Source organism: Schistocerca serialis, chromosome 2, assembly GCF_023864345.2.
Source record: "Schistocerca serialis cubense isolate TAMUIC-IGC-003099 chromosome 2, iqSchSeri2.2, whole genome shotgun sequence".
Classification (NCBI taxonomy): Eukaryota; Metazoa; Arthropoda; class Insecta; order Orthoptera; family Acrididae; genus Schistocerca; species Schistocerca serialis.
The window spans coordinates 297657254-297679867 of NC_064639.1; the positions used below are offsets into that span (position 1 = coordinate 297657254).

At 38.9% G+C, this 22614-nt stretch overlaps 1 protein-coding gene across 1 annotated transcript in view; it reads left to right on the plus strand.

The window, feature by feature from the left end:
• LOC126457065 (ATP-dependent RNA helicase DDX54) overlaps positions 1–22614 on the plus strand; it is a 129242-nt gene that overhangs the window by 80153 nt on the left and 26475 nt on the right. The window contains exons 9-11 of the mRNA XM_050093064.1: positions 4916–5116; positions 20349–20478; positions 20977–21175. Coding sequence (XP_049949021.1) covers positions 4916–5116; positions 20349–20478; positions 20977–21175 — 530 coding nt within the window. The remainder of the gene's footprint in view (positions 1–4915; positions 5117–20348; positions 20479–20976; positions 21176–22614) is intronic.

The following is a 22614-nucleotide window of genomic DNA, read 5'->3' on the forward strand; positions in this document are numbered from 1 at the left end:
TCTACAGAAATCTTCAGAATCCTGAGACACAAATTGCGGGCTATTGTCTGTCACAAATCTTTGCGAGGTCTGTGACCGTGGCCACCGTGGAAGTGGACAGGCAACAAACCACATAAGGAAATTTTGAAAAAGCTCACCTACAAGAATTCAAAAGGAGTTAAGGTGGGGGGCTTACAAAAACAGCATGAATTTGCTCCCAGGGGTGCTGGGGGCAGGCTACAGGGAAAGAGGGGCCCATAGTGGCGCCTGATGGATGGTACACTGCAGGGAGACCAAATCAACTGACACGTGTACATGAACATGCACAGCACCCACTCCCCATGAGAAACCATAAGGAAGCATTTGTGATGGAGATGCCATATCCATGTCCACAAACGGGCAGGCACTCACCAACGGAGGCAGCAGCTGCAAAAGAGGCTGCGAGGTGGAAGTGGCTGTTTTGGGAAAAAAATATTGGCTTCCGGAAAGCAGTGCTAAGAGTTCATCTTGATAAGGTATGGGATAGATGTCAATAATATATTGTAAATTGACAGACTTTTTAAAACTACCACAGAGCCTAAGGTAGTCATTTGATTCCATTTTCAGTACCTGGTCAAAACAAGTGTTGGTGTGCTGGCAGATTTATACTAGAAATACCCCAATGGTCCAGATAGAGAAAGCGCATGACAGTGCATCACAACGCAGACTAGTTCACTATCCTGGGTGTCGACTCTTCAGTAGCCAACAATAACACGCCATCAAGAACTGAGAAGCATTGGTGGAGAGCATAATAATTACACAGAGAATCCGATGCTCGGCTGGTGGTTTGATAGCCAGGTGGTAGACAAATTGAACAACCCGATACAAGACAGGATTGGCTATGATGGCTAATGTGAAAACCATCCACAGTGTTTTGGGCTTAGATGGCTAAATGGAAACACAACAGTTCATCTTAATCAAATGCAGGATTGGGGCCAGTCGGCAACCGAGAAAGAGCATCTGCATTAATGTGTCGTGCTGTGGGGCAGAAGTGACTCTCATAGTTGTAGCACGACAAAAACAGAGCCATGCATTGCAGGCAGAGGGTCACTTTGTCCGGAAGAGATGCCGGGGGATGGAAAAGAGCAACCAGAGGTTTATTATTAGTAATCTTATGACATTTAGAACTGTAGAAGAAAACATAATAATTTTTGAGTGTGCTGTTACGTCTGATTCAGGATTTTGGAAGCGTACGTAATAGGACGTTCAGAACTGTCCATGTATTTGTGTGCGAGAACATCCCCAAGACCGTACTACAAGGCGTCCGTGACCAAAACAAAATGTTGGCCTGTTTGGATGATAGCTAAGCAAGGTATTGAGTGAATTTTGACTTCATCAGGGTAAAAGCATGCTTGCAGGTGGGCAAGCAGTGAAAAGTAACACATTTATGTAAGAGAGAAGGAAGGGGGTGAGCCATTGTAGTTAGGAAGAAATTTATGGTAATATGCAATCTTTCCCAGTAGGCTGCAATTCTTTGACATCAGTAGGACACGGAAAAGCTGCAGTGGCATTGACGTGTTGGCATAAAGGCTTGAACCCAGCATGCAAGACTTTGAAACCAAGATAGTTGATACTTGAAAAAATCGCAATTTGTCCAAGTTATATTTCAAACTGGGGGCCTGCAGCACCGTGAAGAAGGCAAGACGATTCTGCAAGTGTTCACCTATATAGGAACTGGAGACCACAGTATCATCCAAGTAGTTAATGGACGCCAGCGCAGAGGCCATGAGTTGCTCCAAAAATCTTTGGAAAATAGCAGGGATGCTAGCTGTGTTGAATGGCAGGCACTGGTACTGGTATAACCCAAAGGGGGGATTAATTATGTTTGGAACCACCATCCAGAGGCAGTTGCAGGTAGGCTTCAGACAAGTCTGTTTTGGGAAAAAATATTGGCTTCCAGAAAGCAGAGCTAAGAGTTCATCTTGATAAGGTATGGGATAGATGTCAATAATATATTGTAAATTGACAGACTTTTTAAAACCACCACAGAGCCTAAGGTAGTCGTTTGATTTTTGTAACAATTACCAGCAGAGTAGACCATTTGCTAGAGGAGACAGATGTGACAACACCCAAGGACATACGTTGATAGAGTTCTGCTTTGACTTGCTCCTGCACCATTGGATTTATTGTGATGTGAGCATTGAAATTAGAAGCACACTAATCTGTCCGAAAACGGTAGGGAAAATTTCTTGTGTAGTATGTCCAGTTGTTGATATGGAACTTGATCCGATACCAGATGCACTTAATCAGAAATAATATAAAAATCTTGAAGATGTGTAACCCAAATAAGTTTCCAGTGTTGGCATCACCTTTCATGAGCAAGGTCAAAGGCCGAACAACTGCTTTATACACTAGGGGAGTAGAAAACTGTCAGTATGTGTATCTGTTGTAACTCGGCCACCAATGAGAGACATGAGACAACGCCGGTGTCCTGAGATCCACATGGGTTTGAGAATTTAACAAAGTCACTGCTGCACCTGTGTCTACTTACATGTTTAACATCTTGCCCATAACATGTATTTGTTTAGGGCTACTGTGACTTGAGAAATGCTGTTCACATCCAGGTTAATGTGTGATGAATAAGATATAGAATTGCACACTGACACAATATGTCATTTATTTTTTTACAATGATTGCACAACACCTGTCGCTGTGGGCACATGGCCCGCTCATGTTGAACAAAACAATACAGGCACAATGGGAGAGGAGCACATGACTGCTGTTGTGAAGCTGGCTGCTGCTGCTGCTTAGCACGGCACTGCCTCATGCAATGTGGAGACTGTGATTGCACAGCCGTGACACCATATTCCTTCCATAAGCTAAAAGACAGCAGCTGAGGAGAACATGGTACAGCAGCTACTTCACACCAAGCTTCTATCTGATTCCTGCTTCCCTAGTTACTTTATGAGAATGAGCAGTGTCCAGAATGTCTGTGAGAGAGGGATTTTCGCATTGTAAAGTGCATCTATGGACTTAACGTATCGGGGACTGAGTGTATTATAGCATCACAAACCATTGAATAAGCTTGTGAGTCCTTGTGAGCCTCAGTAACAAACTGCCAATGACAGCTGAACACATGAAGTTCCACTGCCCAAGCTCTGTACGACTGTAAACAATGGTAGAACTCAATAGGAGCTGCAATAACATTAGTGTGTTTGCGATGATAATTATGGAGTACCTGTACTGTCACATTTCATCAAAAGAGAGACTAACAGGTTCCTGCTGAAAAGATAGCTGACACAAAAGATGATAAACAAGAGGAAAAATCCATGACAGAAAGAAAGCCTTACACACGTTGAGGTACATGACACCAAAAGCTTGGAAATGTTGCTGAAGGCATTTTTCATATGCATCCCAATCCTCCATATTATCATCATGTGGAGGAAATGGTGGGGACACATCAACACCTGTGAACCATGGCATGTCAATGAAGCCATGGATGGAGCCTGCTGCTCTCTGGTGAGAGCTTGCTGCTGTTCAACATATTGAAAAATGTTTTCCTCTGACTTGTTGGCCATATTGAACCGCGAAACGAAACACGTAGAATAGAATCCCATACTCGTCACTAAAAATTTTAATGTTGCAAACACAATATTAGAATTCGCACCAATTAATTTTTAATTTGCTTCCATATAAAGAAAAATACTGACACACTGTAGGACATTGTAACAATAAGAAACACACAAAATCATTGGTTGCATTAATGCACGGTCTAACAGTGAAGTGTCTCTTACACATGAAAACATTAGAGTGGCTGAGGGCCTGGCATGCTGGCTTGTATACAGCTGTTTGCACACGGTACAGCACTTGCTGCGCAGTCTGTGTTGAGTGAGGTGGCCTCTTTAGGCTGGCCATGGAGGAGCATGCTATTTAATTACGTGTGCTAACTGTATAGGGTTACAGCACTTACCCTCTAGCCACATAGATTGATTTTAATGTATCTGTTTGTATCGTCAGCATTTTGCGGTATTGTACATAGCAAAGTTCTGTAATGGGGTAAGATGATACCTCGATTTAATTCTCTCAGACACCTCCTCTTCAGTCTTTGTTTCCTCTCATATGTGGGTCTCTACCTACCCCTGTTTATTTCCTGAGGAAAGAACTACTAGTTCCCAAAGGTAGCGCAGTGTCTTGTACTTTTATGTGTGTCTATGGGCAGTATTGGAATTTCACCACCTGGGGTAAGTACTGAGTGGATATTCTGTCTGTAATTTTATTGGCTACTCAAGTGAATATTTCTTTTAATAAATAGATGTAATGAGACTGCTGTTTGCTCATTTTAAGTATATATATATATATATATATATATATATATATATATATATATATATATATATATATATATATAAAAAAACAAAGATGATGTGACTTACCAAATGAAAGTGCTGGCAGGTTGACAGACACACAAACATACACACAAAATTCAAGCTTTCGCAACAAACTGTTGCCTCATCAGGAAAGAGGGAAGGAGAGGGAAAGACGAAAGGAAGTGGGTTTTAAGGGAGAGGGTAAGGAGTCATTCCAATCCCGGGAGCGGAAAGACTTACCTTAGGGGGAAAAAGGACGGGTATACACTCACACACACACACACACACACACACACACACACACACACACACATATCCATCCACACATATACAGACACAAGCAGACATATCATCCTTTCGTCTTTCCCTCTCCTTCCCTCTTTCCTGACGAAGCAACCGTTGGTTGCGAAAGCTAGAATTTTGTGTGTATGTTTGTGTTTGTTTGTGTGTCTATCGACGTGCCAGCGCTTTCGTTTGGTAAGCCACATCATCTTTGTTTTTAGATGTATTTTTCCCATGTGAAATGTTTCCCTCTATAATATACATATATATTCGAGGTACTTGGTTTGATACTACTTTTCTTCTCTCAGTCTAACATGAAGCGGGTGTGCAGTAACGCGTACAAGCAGTATCTTCGTTCACGTCCTGGCGCATCAACAGAGAGTATGAAGAGAATAAAAGAAATTAATTGGGACACATTTCATTATCATCCTTCATTTTCATTTGGAGACAAAACAGAGGCTGAGAAAATATCTTTCCTAACTGAAATGAAAAAGTACAGGCCAAATGGGGTAAGTTTTGAATGTACAGTTTTTTTTAAAACAGCTCTCACTCCAAATCATTGTTGAACAGCTATCTTGCTGTAAACAGTTATTTCCCTGTTCATGTTAACACTTTTTTGTTGAAAGTAGGAAGTAAAAACAATTATATGTCAACAGAACTGCATTGCTGAAAACTATAACAGAAAGGAGTGGTGGAAGGAATGAATTGTGATGCAAATCTAGTTACGAATATGGGATTCAGATTATTGATTTAGGACACAGCAGTTGGTATTCATTCTTATCTCTGTATTTTAACAACATTTGTTTCTACTGGTAATGTGTGTGTGATTTATCATCCTTTGTATGCTTATATTCATTCTTCCAATTTTCTACATTTGAATAACAAACTGCTCATCTCTTTAGATTTTATGCACCAATCATTGTCAGCAATAAAATTCATCTAAATTGCATATTTAGTTTCTGGTACTCTCCTGCCAACAGGAACAATTTGTTTTGCTTGGCATTACAGTTGTGAGTAGTGGTCGCATTAGACACATGCTACGTTCGTATTCTTTTATACTATAATAACTTGAAATGTCACTAGTTTGTCACTAACAACTTACTGACAGCTTATATGTCACTGTTTTCACTTGGTATGGCTGTACAGATCAGTTTGAACATTAAGGCACCACACTTCTACCATGGAGTGAGCAAAAACATGTTACGTTGACAGCATGTGACACAGTGGAAAAAGTGCAGTTGGGGATATATTATAAATGATCTGTGGTCTTGTCTAGGCCCCAGGTTGATAATGTTTATTGTACAGTTTAGGATTTGTCTAGCAGCTCCTTTTTTCATGCAAAGCTATTGGCATGCAACATCTCTGACAAAGCGGAAGCTGATGGTTAATGTCTAAGGGGCTTTTAGATGCTAGTGCTCAATTGGATTATACTGATTTAAGTTACTTGGACTATGTGAATATCTGTGGTTGCACAATTGATAGACGAGTTCATTGTTTTGTAATGTTAACAGTGATTTTGGCTTCCAAAAACGAGATATAAACCAGACCAAATTTGATGTGATTGTGGCACGTTTTACGTGAGAGAGGCCATAATATCAGCAGAGGAGAGTAGCAAGAAACATTAGTGACACACCTGTCTAAACCAGCTGGGGATATTGGATGTCATGAAGCAATGCCTGGAATATAATCACAAAGTGAAATAAGACTAGTGTTGTGTTGTTGACACAGAAGTCTCAGACAGTGTAATTAAGGAGTATTAAAGATGTCAGGACACCTCATACATAGAGACTCACATTTCATTTCAAACAAGACTTGTGATTCAGCATACAGTTCTTGAAGACTGTGCCAGGCAGTCAACTGTTTGAGCCAGAAAACACTACTTGTGTGCACATTTCATGAAATAACATCTCTGGTACTGGAAAACAAGTATGCATTAAAGGGGTGACAAGTGCTGGGAGTATTATAGCAGTAGATATGGCTGCAATAACAATAATCCCTTACTTGTGGTTTGAAGCCCAGGGTAGATGAACAGAAGAAGGGTATTAAATGTATCATCATAATATTACATGCAAAACAGAATTACCACCTCAGTTATAAATTCTTAAACAAACCATAAATCTCTTAGTTCAGGTTCAGTCACTTATATGGTCTCAGGATGAATAGGAATCTGGTTCTTGCAATAACAGGAGAGATCATTTAGATACAGGCCATATACTGAATAAAGTTAACCGGTATAGATACCGTAAAGGAGAAATATGTGGCTGTTCATAAGCATGAAAGGCACTAGAAATGTACTCCACAGAAAATAATAATTTAGGGTTAAGTAGTGCAATGACAGACAAATTGAAATGATAGTACCATCTCACGCAACTTACTCTGAGGCACAGTTGTTAACAAGGGCCAGTGATGGTGCTGATGGCCTAGGATGGTGTCATTTCCAAAGCTGTGTTATAAATGTGATTATGTGATTAAGTGTAGTACTATTAAATAGGCAACGAGCACAGACTGTTACAGTACATTGCTTATGGTGTTTGCAGTCATAGAAGATGCTGTATGTAGTGACATTACTTGTATCAAAAAGTGCTGCTTGAAGACAGCTCACTATATGTGTTGATAAAAACATTGGTGTATCCATGTGCATTCTCCATTAGAACCTCCAGATCTAAAGTTTACTGTGCATGGAGTTAAAATAGTAGCTTTCCTGGAGCATCAGTATTTCAGGTAATAAAGAAGCAAGACATTATTGCTATTTTGCAAAGTCACAGGTGACAGTACAAATAAAGAGGATGTGAAATACAGACTGGCAATAACAAGCAAACTTTACTGAAAAAGAGATATCAACATTCAATTGAAATTTATTATGTTAGGATGTGTCTTATAAAAGTATTTGTCAGGAATGTTGCTTTATATGGAAGTGAAATGTGGGCAGTTTGGTAGCACAGATGAATTCTGTAGATCAGATTAGTGGAGAGGATAACAATGAGGATATGTATTATGGAATCAGACAAGAAAGATCTTAATTGCATAACTTGACTAAAAGAAAAGTTAGGTTCACAGGTCACATTCTAAACAATCGAGGAATAGTGATTTGGTGACGGAGCAAAATATGAGGGATCAAAATTGTAGAGGGAGATTAAATGATTAATTAGCATGGAGAGCTGTATCAGACAAGTCTTTGGACCGAAGAGCACAATAACAATAATTCTCAAAGTAAGAAGGAATAACAAGATATGTCATTTGAGTTATTACTCAGAAAGGGGTATAAATCTGTGTGGGGGATACAGAGATATCATTGGATTAACTCAGTGTCCAGATAGTGAAAACAACATGTTTTAAGCAGTTATGAGCAAGAATGGGCTGTGAGTGTGACAGCTGAGAATGAGTTTCACAAGCATCGTGTTGTTCATCGAATTTATACATGATGCTGTAATTAGTATGTATCAGATGTATGTAGAAATCATTGACTCGTCTACCCTTCAAAGCAGAATAAACCATTCAATTGGAAGTTGATAGCAGAGTGCAATACTGGGAAGAAAGAGCTGCTTTGTAGCACACCATTCGTTGCATGTTGTTGCAACTGGAAGTCTACAACAGATGTAGCATGTGTTTCATTGTTGATGCAACAGAGGTTGCCCATATTGCCTTAATATAGGCTGCATGACATCATCTCAGTGAGTACCGAGTACACTTGAATAGACTTAATGTAAAATGTACTGCCTCACACACTTCCACAAAAAGAGATGCTTCATCATTGACAGGTGATTTTGAACCAATGGGATTGGTATAATTCAAGGAAGAAAGTTCCCTGTATTTCAAATCATTTTAGTGTGGATGTCAATGAATTAATCAACTGCTACCATCTACTGACAAGGATAATGTGTATTAGGTACACTAACGTTCTCACACTGAAGTTTGCAGGAGTGAAATAATGCATGAATCTCTTCACCGACTGTTAGTGAATGCTGATTAGATGTAACCGTTGTATAACTGGGAACCTACTGATAGTTTACTCAGTGCCTGGTAGAACGAACAGAAGGTGCTACAGATGCTCATGAAACTGTTATAAAGTATGTTTTAATCAGTCGCAAATGGTGAGTGCTTTTGACTTGTATACAGTGAATGACCGTCTACTGACCTCAACTTTGTTTTACACTGTTATATTCTTTTGTGTGATAATGAAACATTGATAATGAAGGAAGAGAGAAACTATAAGGGGTAATTTGCAAACTATCAAGTTTTAAATGTTACATTGTATATTTACTGATGAGTTATCAGCCATTATGAATGGCCAAAGGCAAATTGATTATCCTGTTCTGAATGTGCCATGACGTGTAACAGCAAGGAATTTGGTGTATGTTTAATGACCTAGATCATTTTTCTTTCCTCTTCCCTCATTACCTGTGGTCTAAAAAACAACATATATGTAGAATCTCAAACATATTCATGCTTCTTTCCATCCATCTGGTTTTAATTTATGGGTTTCCTAATGTGCATTAACTCCTAACATCTTGGGTTAGCGTAAGACGTAGCTTGAAATTTAATGGAATAATGCTTGTTGCATCACATTTAAAACGCACATTCATCTTTCTGGAACTCAGACTGGAGAAACTGCTACGAAAGTCTTTCTTTGGGTGTCAGGGTAAAAGTTATTGTATTATTATGGTAAATTTGAAGAGACCATGGAATTCTCAATAATTGTTCCATCACTAATGACATTTATATGATGTAAGTGCTTTTTTTTGTAGATGGGTACTAGTTTCATACTGTGCTCAGAGTGGAATGCAATAGCTTGTAGCAGTAGGATCCACTGCATTCTGCTGGAGTACCTCAAATGATCAAAGGAATTGTACATTTTGGTAAAATATATCTGATAGATTGCTTCCTAGTTTTAAAGGAGAGAACTTCCACAGTTTAGGATGATTAATTAATAAAGAGTGCACTGTAGTGTTGCTGTCATTCCATTCCTGTGTGGCATATAGCTCTATGAGAAACTGTCTTACAGAGCGAGGTCTGCTCAGAAAGAAATGTGACCAAATTTGGAAAAAATGGAGGGGGGGGGATTCAATTAATCAGTGCAAGTGATTAAAATTCTTCAAAGTAGGATCCTTAAGTGCTGACACACCTTAGCCTCTGCAGTTACATAGCTTGAATGGTATCCTGGAAGACCTTTTTTGAAATGGCATGTAGAGTTCTCACCAACATTTCTTTCATATTGTATACAGTTCTGAAAGAGGCATTATTTCAGTGCTCATTTTATTAAGGAAAACTGAAAGGAATCTTTAGGTCAGTCATGACTTCCCATTATTTCAGACAGTCTTGCCATATTGGTGAGTCACTTGTGGCTGGGTGTGTTGTAGTGCAACAAGCATTCAGTGTCTTTGATGAAGAAATTGACACCCTGTTTGTCTCTTAAGCTCTTGCATGTTAAAAGCACCAGTGACGTCTTGTCCCCCAGATACAAGTTCACAAGAGACCGCACTACCTTTCTATCAAAGAACGTGGTAAGTATGCTTTTTGCTTTGTACTCATTCAAGCATTCATTTTTGGTGAAATAGGAGACTGACAGGTACCACTCTGAATGTTGCTATTTTATCTCCAGATCGTTCTTAAAAAAATAGTTCTCATCACTGGTAGTCACAAATATTCACAAAAGTTATTGAGGAATGAGCACGTGATTCTCTTTCATAGCGTTTGTTAACAGTTTGGGGACCAGTATGGCAGTCATGCTTTCCTCATCCAAAAATCCTTGGTAATGAGTTTGTACACCATACCTACACTCTCTACTATAAACTGAACAATTAATTGATAGTTGGCATTGAAAAGTACATTTACACTATTCGCAGTATCTTCAGTTTTAGTTGTTGATGGAATTAACAGAGAGGAATTAACCTTCTGCCTTCTTCTGAGTGTGCCCTAACATCTTTTGCCATCTCAAAAGTTGTGATTTTGAGGGACACTCATCCCCAGAAAACGGTTATAATATCGATAATGTCTTCATTGCAGATTCACTTAATAGAAGTCCATTACTGAAGTACAACCGTCAAAGTGCTGTTCAGTGTAGTAGCCATGTACATCTATGGCCTGGTATTTCATGGAATGAAGTGCCACTTCCTGTGTGTAGAGCCACACCCCCTTTGCTCGTATTATGCCTACAGTAATGTGATACTAACTTGCATTCATGTAGGTGCACCTCCACAATACCTTTATCTTCCATATTGTGTTCTGCTGTGGGACACATCTGTTAGAATACCATTAGAGTTGTCAGTTTTGTACAGTAATGTGTGAGCTCATTTTAATGATTTAATAAGTGTCATGTGCTATGATGGAAAAGTCCAAATGTGCTGCTCACGCTCCCACTTTTCTTTTCTCTACTGATTGTTGCAACTGTGCCTATGCTTATCTGGTAGCTCCATCACTTGGAAAAATTTACTCTAAAAAGACTAAGTAAAAACATTGGAAATCAGAGATTGGACAGACAGTGCTCTGATTACACTGAATGTTTCTGAAAGCTAGTTGTACAACTAATCTCTTACCAGAAATATTCAGATGTAGACAATGGTGTGTGTGTGTGTGTGTGTGTGTGTGTGTGTGTGTGTACACATTTGACAGAATATGTCATTCCAGTCTTACCCATATTGCTGAGGCAACACAGTATTCTCATTAGTGTGAGGAGGATTCCCAACATTGCATTTGATGTCAACCTAAATTATATAATTGAGATTGCAGTTCAAAATTTTCCTGGTGCCCCCAATAGTCACTACATGATCTTCTTTACCAAACTCTTTTCCCAGAGTGTCTAAATTGTGTATCACATCACTGAGCCACACACTTGGCTTAAAAGTACTATTTACTTATTTCCTCCCTACCCAGGGAGTCTGTACTAATACTATTTGGTCCTTAACATGTACTTTGCGTCTGTCTTGTTGAAGTGTTCCTGAACTACTCAGGTTGTTTTCACACTTCTAACTACAGTCTACAGAGCAGAGAAGCTGTTGGAGACATCTAGACTAAAGATAGCAGACTTGAGCTCTCCTAAACATCTTGCTTGGTTTAACAGGTTTGACTGTAGTCCAGTTATCTACCTATTCGTAACCTTTGTGTTACCAAGTGCAGCTGTTTAATGCTCTAATTCTGCCTTTAGTAATGCCAGATCAGCTTTAAGTTTCAAATCAACTGTTCCTTGATGACTGCATATAGTGAATATACACAGCTACTGCAATGTCATAGGTTATTAAAATCTCCATCTCCATTCAATCTGGTGGCTTCACTGCACCCAACTTGAAAAAACTGTAGACTGTCTTCGCCTATTGACCAATTCTCCTTACTGTGTGGCACTTTCCATACTTGTTCACTGTGATTTTTTATATATATATATATATATATATATATATATATATATATATATATATATATATATATATAAAAAATGTGTCTGCTTGTGTCTGTATATGTGCGGATGTATATGTGTGTGTGTGGGAGTGTATACCCGTGCCTTTTTCCCACTAAGGTAAGTCTTTCCGCTCCCGGGATTGGAATGACTCCTTACCCTCTCCCTTAAAACCCACATCCTTTCGTCTTTCCCTCTCCTTCCCTCTTTCCTGATGAGGCAACAGTTTGTTGCGAAAGCTTGAATTTTGTGTGTATGTTTGTGTTTGTTTGTGTGTCTGTTGACCTGCCAGCACTTTCATTTGGTAAGTCACATCATCTTTATATGAGAAAGTATGTAGCAGTAGTTGTTTATCAAAAATTGTTATAATGTGACTCATATATTTACTCAAAAGAAAACTGACTTAGATGACATGGAGTCTTACCTTTTGGTTAGCCATATTCTCATACCAGTAGTGGTTTCCACGTGTTACTTGCTAGTACATGACCTCTCCAATTAGCAGTGTCTTACTCTCACATTACAAACATGTGAGACAATTATTAAGCAAAATTCATTAGTGAAAATGATTCATTGTCACTCAGCAGCAGGATTTGATTCTAATGTATCACTTTACACACTGCTGTTCGTGATGGATGGTTAACATTGACAGCATGATATGGTGACTCATAACTGTTATAAGACCAGTATTACACTATCATATTTCTTTGATGAAGAAATATGATCAAATATTTGTCAAATTTCTTTCGCAAAGATGTTTGACTTGGCGCTAAAAACGGGTATTACATTGTTGTCTATTTTTTGTCAAAGTTCAAGATGGCTGACAACAACTTGTAATTATGCACAGCAGTTTCTTAGTTGCTTGTACCACTGTTGCACTGTGTGCACGCTTGGGAGAGAAGGGAGGGGGGGGGGGGGTGAAGCTTTGGGTTTATGACGAGATGATAAAAGCACTCAACAAAATTTGTTACTTGAACTGCAAGTGGAGGGTGTCAAGTTGTACATAAATTACTTAAGAATGGATGAGAATACATTTCAGTATTTGCTCAGTGAAGTGTCTCCTCACATCACAAAGCACAATATTCTCTCAAGAATTGCTATATCTGCAGAAGACAGGCTCACAGTAACACTCTGATTTCTTGCTACAGGGGAGAGTCAGTCTTGCTTACAGTAAAGCACTCGAATACCACAGCACACATTGACTGAAATAATACCTGAAATGTGTGAGGCAATTTATAAAGCATTAAAGGACCAATATCTGAGTGTAAATAGATGTTTAACACACTTTTTTATTGTAGATCAAAGTAATAAATACATAATGTGCCCCAACAGCTACAAAATTACTGGAAATGTATGAAGCTGATGAGGTGCTCTACAACATGAAGCGTTCTAAGTACAAAAATAGGTTATGAAAACTGGAGAGCTCAGAAAATTTATATATATTATGGAATATCTTCCTCCTGTATACCACCAGCCTGCTGGAAAGCTTTCTGGATGTATCCAGAGGTGGATGGCTATGGCTGTGACTGTGGAACTGTCACCTGCAGCATATCCTACCTGTCCATCAGAAAACGATTTAATCCGTGCATAATATTCATTGTGATTACTTTACCACCCACATTTTCCATCTTCTGCAATTCAGCTGTGATGTGGGTGGCAAAGGCACTGAACTGATCTTCCCGGGCAGGCTGGGGCTAGTTTCTGCTCATATCAGCCACAGCCTTCAAGGTTTTAGTGGCCTCCACAAGAACGTCTGTTGTCACTTTTCTTCTCTTTTTGGGAGGCCTCTCATGTTGCTGTGGTTGTGGCTCACTACAGGTGACATTTGTCCCTTCTTGAGACGAATACTGAGCATCTACCTCATGCTATAAATTTAGAAGTGAAAGCACCATTAGTTACACATAATCTTACACATACATAAATTTTATTTACAGGCACCCACAAGCAGAGAAGAGTGGGAGCAAATTGCAAATGATTTTGAGGAAAAGTGGAATTGTTATAACATTATAGGAGCAATGCATGGAAAGCATATTTGCGTCAAATGTCCACAAACTAGTGGATCTCACTTTTTCAATTATAAATCCTTTAACAGTATAATTTGATTTGCCAGGTAGAGAAGAGTGATTTCAAGGAAAGTGGAAATGTTATAACACTATAGGAGCAATGCATGGAAAGCATATTCGCATCAAATGTCCACAAACTAGTGGATCTCACTTTTTCAGTTATAAATCCTTTAACAGTATAATTTTATTTGCAAGGTAGATAGTACCTAGAAATTCTTTATGTTGATGTAGGAACTAATGGGCATGTTGGTGATGCTGGAGTGTTCTCAAAAAGCAAATGACGGGAGTGTCTCATTGACCCATCTATTCATAGCATTCCTGACATTCCTGAGGGCAGAAAGCGGGGGAACACAAAATTACAAATCCATTGGTTATGCTGGCAGATTATGCTTTTCCTCTGTGTTACAGCATTATGAAGCCGTATCCTTTATAGGGAATCACTAAGGAAGAAAAGATTTTCAATTTCAGGTTGTCACGGGGAAGGAGACTAGTGGAAAGCAGCTTTGGCATTCTTACCAGTCATTTCAGGATTTTTCTTGATACCATTAATCAACCTCCAGAAACAGTTACTACAATTACACCGGCTGCCTTCACACTGCATAACTTGTTAACCAAGAGGAGAAAACACATGTACACTCGTCAGGAAACAGTGTCTGCAATAGTAGGAAACTGCACTTACCTTGAGTCTCAAAGCACTGAGGACCTACAGCATATGAAACCAATAGTTTGCCAAGCTGTTTCTGGACATCCAGTACATGAGAGAGCAGTTAGAGAAGACTTTAAAACATTCTACAGTTGTGCTGGGAAAGTGTGCTGGCAAGACAATCACATTTCGTAATGTAAAATGTAAACAAATATACGTACCTCAAAAATTTCTTCGAATGTGGCTGTTCCACATTCACTGCCACTTTCTGTGCATTCTAAATTAGAACAATTTAATCTGTCGTCACTGTGGCCAGGAACTTCAGCAAGTGGAACCAGTACACCTGTGGACTATAAACAGCCAGTACACTGGCTCCACTTATAAGCATCTGCAATAATAATAATAATAATAATAATAATAATAATTTAAACTACTTGTATGTTATATAAACATTATTGTGTGCTTTCAAGTACCTGCAGTGGACAAAATTGTGTAAAACATTTGTGTGTCATGTAAATATTATTTGCATAAATAAAATGAAATACGTATGTTCATACGTACTTGTGCTTCTCATAAGAGTAGCTTAAGCGGAGGCCATTAATTATCTTTTTTGTGTTATCTGCCATACACCTGGGCCGTTTCTCATGGCTAAATAGCTTCCGCAATGTTTTTGTAGCTCTCCAGTCTTCTTAATCTATTTTTGTACTCAGGGTGCCTTATGTTGTAAAGCAATATATCCCTATTGATTTTGTTGCTTATGGTACACACCAACTAAACTTTGCAGCCATGTTTACGAACACACTACTGGTGACAGATGGCTGCAGCAATGCTGGTGGTAACATTTCACATTGCAGTGAACAGAAGAGAAGCGACTTTTATGATCAAATCTACGGTGAGGCCCTAGTTTTGTTCATATTTATTTGATGACAGGAGAGATTTGAAAAGTTCCCTATTACACCATCAAATTTCTTTGACATAAATATTTGGTGTATCGGCTTTGTCAAATATGTATGATAGTGTAGTACCGGCCTAACTGGTGCTGGTTCCAGTATAAAAGATTCACATCCAGGTAGATGAACCAGAACAAGTTTATTAATAATAATGTAAATGTACACTTCTAGGTTCTGAAGCAATAAGGATTGAACACAAAAGTAATCTTTGTAATGTATCTCTTGATGGAACACTTCTAATTGTGATAACCAAAATACAAATAGTTGAGCTTGCGATATCACCAGTTCACGGAAAAGTAACAGAAAGTAAAGTCCAGTCCAAAGCACCAAACTGTTGAATGACAAACTTGGAATCCAAATACTCTAGTTGTCAAGCAGTGGCAGAGCACACACACAAATGACTGCTGTGATTGGCAAGGTTTTGGAGCCAGTGGCTCCTTCCTCAGGCAGAAGGGTTGAAGGATTGAATAATTTTATCAATAATTGATTGTTTTCATTGTTATAAATACACTAGTTGGCCATGCAGGGCGTATACGCTCCCAGACGACCAGGAAATCTGGGAAAAACTTTTGAAATTAGCGTCCAGGAGAAAACCGGGAAAGCTCGGGAATTTTTTAGAATTCCAGGAATTTTTCGTTGTTTTAGTTTTCACTTAAATTTTTGTAATTTCGTCTGGTAAGAACTGATACTTTAGCAAAGAATTCTACTGTATTCCACTACTGTATCAATAAAACATAAACGAGAGAAAGAAACCAAAATAAAACTCTAAAGCTCCAAAGGAAATGTGCCATTAACAACAACAAAACAGAGTGCACTCACAAGTCTCAGCCAACAGTAAAATGTGTCAAAGGCTTTAGGACAAAGACTATGAATACTTCATAACAAAAAACTACTTCTAATCAGCGTGACATCACAACTGTTCATGTTAGCTTCCTTTAGCCAGTTGCCAGTAGTCTCCTGCATGTGTGCAATTGAGTCTTATATGAGCAGTACCTTCACACTTCTGGCTATATGAAGTGTGGCTGTTAGCTGTATTGGCAGTAGCAACAAAGCAACCCCATGCTACCCTGAAAAATTTTCCTGCCACACCCAAGTTGTCAGATTCACATATGCGCAGAGCAGTCTGAATTGTAGTGGGGTTAGGGTAGTAGTCTCCATATGATCCATGTTTATGTTTAGTGATTTTGCTGTTTCCTCTTTGTTCAGAGCTCTCACTTCAAATGAAAACAAAATAGATTTCTGTGTTCGGGAGCTATCAAGCGAATTAAAGTACATAATTATGAAAGATTAAAATTTTATTAGTTTCAGTTTCCTGATTTTATTTTACTTTCAAGTTTTTGGCAGTAGCATTAATCGTCTTACAGAACAATGAAGTTACTTTTTCGGTTTGCTAAAGAAATTTGGCTTTCGTTAATCTTTTCCGCAGAGGCAGTCAATTTACTTGAAGTGAACTGTTTCATCCCACACTGCTGTCTATTTCAAATGTTTGCTGAATTTCGAGTACACTTTTTCATCTTCTGGCACATTGCGTTATGCTATAATAAAGAACCAAATATGAAATCATACAGGACAGGTACCCTATGAAAATTTGCATCCTGAAAACCACACTGAAAAGCTTAATATCAGTTTGAGGCCTACTTTATTGTGAATCTGAACATATAAATGTGCACTTTGGGATGAATGACGTGTCTTAGTTTGGTTTACGAAATTCCGATGCTGTGGTATCCTGTGATGTCCTGTTTCTTTTATGACGTAATGTAAGATCTCTTTAAGCCATATCAGTATGAATGTATGGGCTTCATATGTCACAGTAGCTGTGTCCGCACAGTAATGTCTGTTCTGTGGTGCTGTCTGTCAACCAGTGAAATGAACCTGTTTCTAACAGGTCGCAGGAAAATATTGCGAATGGTGGTTTGAAAAGCATTACTTTTAAAGTAAATTTCTTTTTACACAATATGAATTATGTTATGTGTGAGAATGTGCAGTGAGTTTCTTAAATCAAAGAGCATTGACACATGTTTAAAACTTAACACTTTGAGGACCAACCACTTAGAACAATTTCGAGCCCAGAAGACCAGATGTTTGTGTCATTATTTGAAATGTTACTGGTGCATTTCTGTGATATATCGTAAAATGTAACATAAGCATAAAAGACCAATATGATATGTGAAAGCTTGCGGTTTCTTGTAGCTACACTATGTATATTAATTTAAACCATTAGCTTCTCCTATTTATGTATTCACACTACTTAACAGTGATGACTGATTACGTCATGTGTCCTGTGCTCCGAATATCTGCTGTCATCAGCTGGTGAGATCACGTGACATGATCTATGATTGGCTTACAAAAATGCATCGTTATCTTGATTTCCATGCTTTAGAAAGTAACATGCTGTGTTTGGTGCAATTTTAATTTATACTTCCATAATACGAAAATATGCAGCATATATATTGCTGCGCATCAAAGATCTTTCGAAAATGCTTTCTTTTCTTTAAGGGGGGGGGGGGGGGGGGGGAATAAAAGGTGCTGGGTAGTTCTGCACTAGTGTATAAAACCTTTCCCATTCTAAAGATAAGTTTTACAGTTCTGAGGGAAGTATACTATCACTTAACACGGAAAAAGTGTATTTTCATTCAGGAAAAAGTGTTCTTTTAATCAGGAAATGTGGGAAGTTTTTTCCCTTGTCGGTGTATAAACCCTGCCATGGTAATATGTCCGGGATTCCTGAGTGTGGTGGTCAGTTCTGCATGACTAAGATGAGAAGGCTTGCTCCAAGTCACTATGTAGGAGGCAGTCCCAGTTTGGTATTCTGGCTGGAACTTGGTCCAAAGTAGTCACTGGAACTACAGGATGCTTCACAGAGAGACTCTGAGGAGCCGTGATAGTGGTCAGCATAATTGGGCAGAGAGCTCCTGATGTGAACTGGCATTCCACGAGGTGTGGACTGGCATAAATACTGCCGCAGTGCAAGGATACGGTCTGACTTGCTAGCTGGCATCTGACATCAAAGAGGCAAAATAGTGTCTGCTGTTGCAAAATCATGGTTGTGAGTGCAGCGCTCTGGTGGCAATGAACCAGGCCCATCTTGTGGTGGCTACCATAGATTCCGAGGACCAAAAGTTCGCCTGTGTGGTGGTTGTCCGGAAAGTTTACTAACATTGCAAGGTGACTGCAGATGGGTGTTTGGCTTCAGGTGGTTGTACTGGTTGTGGCAGACAACACCTGAAGCTAGGCCACCTGCTGGATGCTGGTTTATGTCTGGTTGGTTGCTGAGGATCCGAGACACTACAGTAACTTTGTTTCTGCCAGTTGTTGATTTGTGGTGTGAATATTGGTGTGGGAAGTTGTAGAGAATTATTCATTGTTCATGTTAGGTGGATGGACTGCGTTGTGATGTGTTATGTACTGTGTGCTGGACATATTCGGATCTAATTATATGATTATTAGTTCTGAGCAGTTCAGGGACTATCAGTAGTTCATTTTCTTTCAACTATTAACTCTTATGCATCGTTATTAGGTGGGAGTGTTAAAGATTTGTCCTCAGATTTAGTGGTAAAATGTTCTAGTCGATAGCTTGCCAAAAACTGAACACAGAAACAACACGAAAACAGGAATATCGTGTACTGAACCATGAGAAAAGAAGGAAAATAGAAACTGTGATGGTCAAAGTTCAAGACGTGCAATATCAAGCAAATTGCAAGAACCACAGTGTCGTGGTTATGTGGTGTTGGATTGCAAAGCAGGAAATCTGTGTGTTGTTCCCCCCCCCCCCCCCCCCCCAAAAAAAAAAAACAAACTCTCCCTCATGCGCATCCCACCCCCCCACCCCCCACCCCCCCCCCAAAAAAAAAAAAAAAAATCCTCCGTCCAGTCGTTGATGTGTTTCTTCTTCTTCTGTATTCTTGGCAACTGTCATACTACATACATTGGTTGTAGAATATGAGTCATGTGGTAAGAATATATTACTATTGCAAGTAAATGTGATAGGAGGCAAGATGCCACATAGACTTCTCACAGATATGAAAACAGCAAATGAATGGGTGTGAACTGTTTTAGAACAAAGGAATTGAAGAGTCAAAACTTCCAAAACGGGATGCAAGAGTCATAACATTTGATTCTTATGTAGAATAAATAGATGGCACATATGTCTGGAGTTCCCTTCCGTACACATCGCTGTTTCAAATGTGCGTTACACCATGACACAGACACAAGTTTTAATACAGTGAATTGACATCTCAGTGATCGGACCGCAGTTCACAGTTTTGTTCTCCCTTTGCAGTCCAACACTGTGACCACATAACCACGATGCTGTGGCTATTTAAATTGCTCAATGTTGCATATCTTGAGCTTGGACCTTCACTGTTTCTGTTTTACTTCTCTTTTCATAATTCAGTACACGTTCTTCCTCTTTTTGTGCTTGATCTGTGTTCAGTTTTTAACAAACTATCCACTGGGCCATCTTGCCACTAAATCTGAGGAGGGATGCAATGGGGAGTTACCCTTGTCAGATGTTACCATTGGTGACAAGTTAATAGAAAAAATTAGATGAAACTTGTTACTCACATGGAAGTTATTTGTATGTTCCTCACCATTGTTAGCCAGTTTTTTTTTTTTGTAACAAATACATACTTGCATTATTTTTTTCTTGGAAGACTGTTTGTAGCCATTTTAATGAAGTATTTGTTTTCATCACTCTTTCAGACTGTGTTTGAGATAGGACACAATTCAACTTCCATTGTTTATAAAGTCATGAAAACAGCACGCATGAAGCATCGTGAAGCAATAGAAAACTATAAAAGGAAACATTCAGAAACAGAACAGGAGAATTCAGGTAGAGAAATCTTTATTTTAGCATGTCTACCCAACTGTTAGATTAAATTTGTGTATGCAAAATTACATGCAAAATTTTATAAACTGTATTATCTGGTAAATTTAAAGAAAAAATATTGATGATGCTTATTATTACAGGTGTTAATCTTTCACAAAAGCAAATGAATGTAAGTTACATAGAAATATATTCTAAAATTATATAAAATTTGTTTGTTACAAGTAGTACTCTGCATATTCTGTTTATGTGAAAATGCAGTCTTTCTTGGCCAATTTCACAGATAAAATCTTATCAGGTTATCAACCAAGTGACAGGGTCATCTTAAAGCAACATTTCAACGAGTTCCAAGTGAAGCGAAGATTACCAGTAGGAAACCTATTAAAACATTGCTTCAAGATGGTACCCCTCTGTTTGATAACCTGACAAGTTTTAATTCTTATTATGTTATTTTTATGCATGTAACAAATTGTTAAATTTGTTGTTCCTCCCTCCTCCTTCCAGAAAATTTATCTAAGGTACCAGTAACTTCATTGCCATCTAGTAATGCTGAAGACATCAAGGATACCTTCCACGATGTAATAGGCCCAAGGAAATTTTCGTTGCAATCGTTGTATGAACCCAAGAAAAAGAAAAGAAAAGTGGCAGTTGATAAAGATAACTACATTCCTTATTTTGCACCAGATCAGCACACTGAAAAGGGGTAAGATGATATTCTTTTCCACAATTCTTAATTCAGAGAGACACATTTTGATACTGATGTATGTCAGCATGTTAATCTGTACACTGCATCAAAACTTGATGTAGATGCCTTTTTCTTTTGTATAATTTTCCAATATCCTGCCACACCTCCCTTCTTGGCACAAAGGATTAGTGTCTGTGATTGTCTGTTAGGAGCTCGCCATGGGTGGTACATGACAAGAGTGCAGGTGGAGAGAGAGAGATAGATAGAGAGAGAGAGAGAGAGAGAGAGAGAGAGAGAGAGAGAGAGAGAAAATAAAAATTTGGTCACTTTTTTTACAAATGAACTGTTAAGGCACATTAACACATTGTACTTTTGGAAATTCAATAATTTGTAGGCAAGTGTGATAGTTGCTTTTGGATAATGTGCCTTGGACTAACATAAAAGTGTGTGGGGTAGCTTAATCCAACTAGTTCAAACTTCACAAATGTTTAGAACTGTTTTACAGACTGCATAAAATGTTCTACAGTAATTGCAGCATAGCTGAATATAACATGGTGCTTTCACTTGTAGCCTTCATCTGTAGGAATGATGATATGGTCTGAATCGATTATCTGGTTACAGATGGCTATATGTTAAATAGGAGTTATGATGGACCCAGTGAAGAAGGATTTAGGAAAGGAAGGTGAGGTTAGGTTAGAAATGAGGAATTGCTGAAAGATAACTTGGGGGGGGGGGGGGGGGGACTTATAGGCCTTTTGTTGCATAGGAGACATCTATGGTGAGTAGTATGAGTATATGGGACAGATCTTGCACCTCAATGACCACAAGGGAATGACCTAGGGGTGCAGAATTAGGAGCAGGATTGGAGTAGGGCTGAAGAAGAATATTCTGTAGGCTGTCTGGGCAGCAGAACACTACTTTGGGTGATGTGGGTAGTATTTGTGTTGGACATCCCTCATGTTAGGGAATGGCAAGAGGTAGTCGTAGCTCTGGTGAAGGATGTAGTCGAGCTTTTCAAGGCCAGGGTGATACTGGGCGGTCAGAGGATGCTTGTCGGTGGCTGGTTAACAAATTTACTGGTGTCAGAGGTGGAGATGGCATGGGAGATCTGTTTGTGGATGAGCTAAATAGGATATTGTTTGTCAATAAAGGCTCTGGTAAGTGATATATTTTGACAATTGCGCTATCCACTAAAGGTGCTGTGCCCACAGGTGGTGAGGCTGTAAGAAAGAAACTCTTTGACGTAGAAAAGGTGACAGTTCGCAAAGTTTAGGTACTGTTGATCGTTGGTGCACTTGATATGAACAGATGTATTTATGGAGCCATTTGAGAGGTGGAGACAGGCATCTAAGAAGCTGGCTTGTTGAGTTGATAACGTCCAGATAAAGTGGATTTGAGGTTATGGAGGAAAGAGCAAAGTTATCATTCTTGGCATGACTACAGATCATGAAAATGTT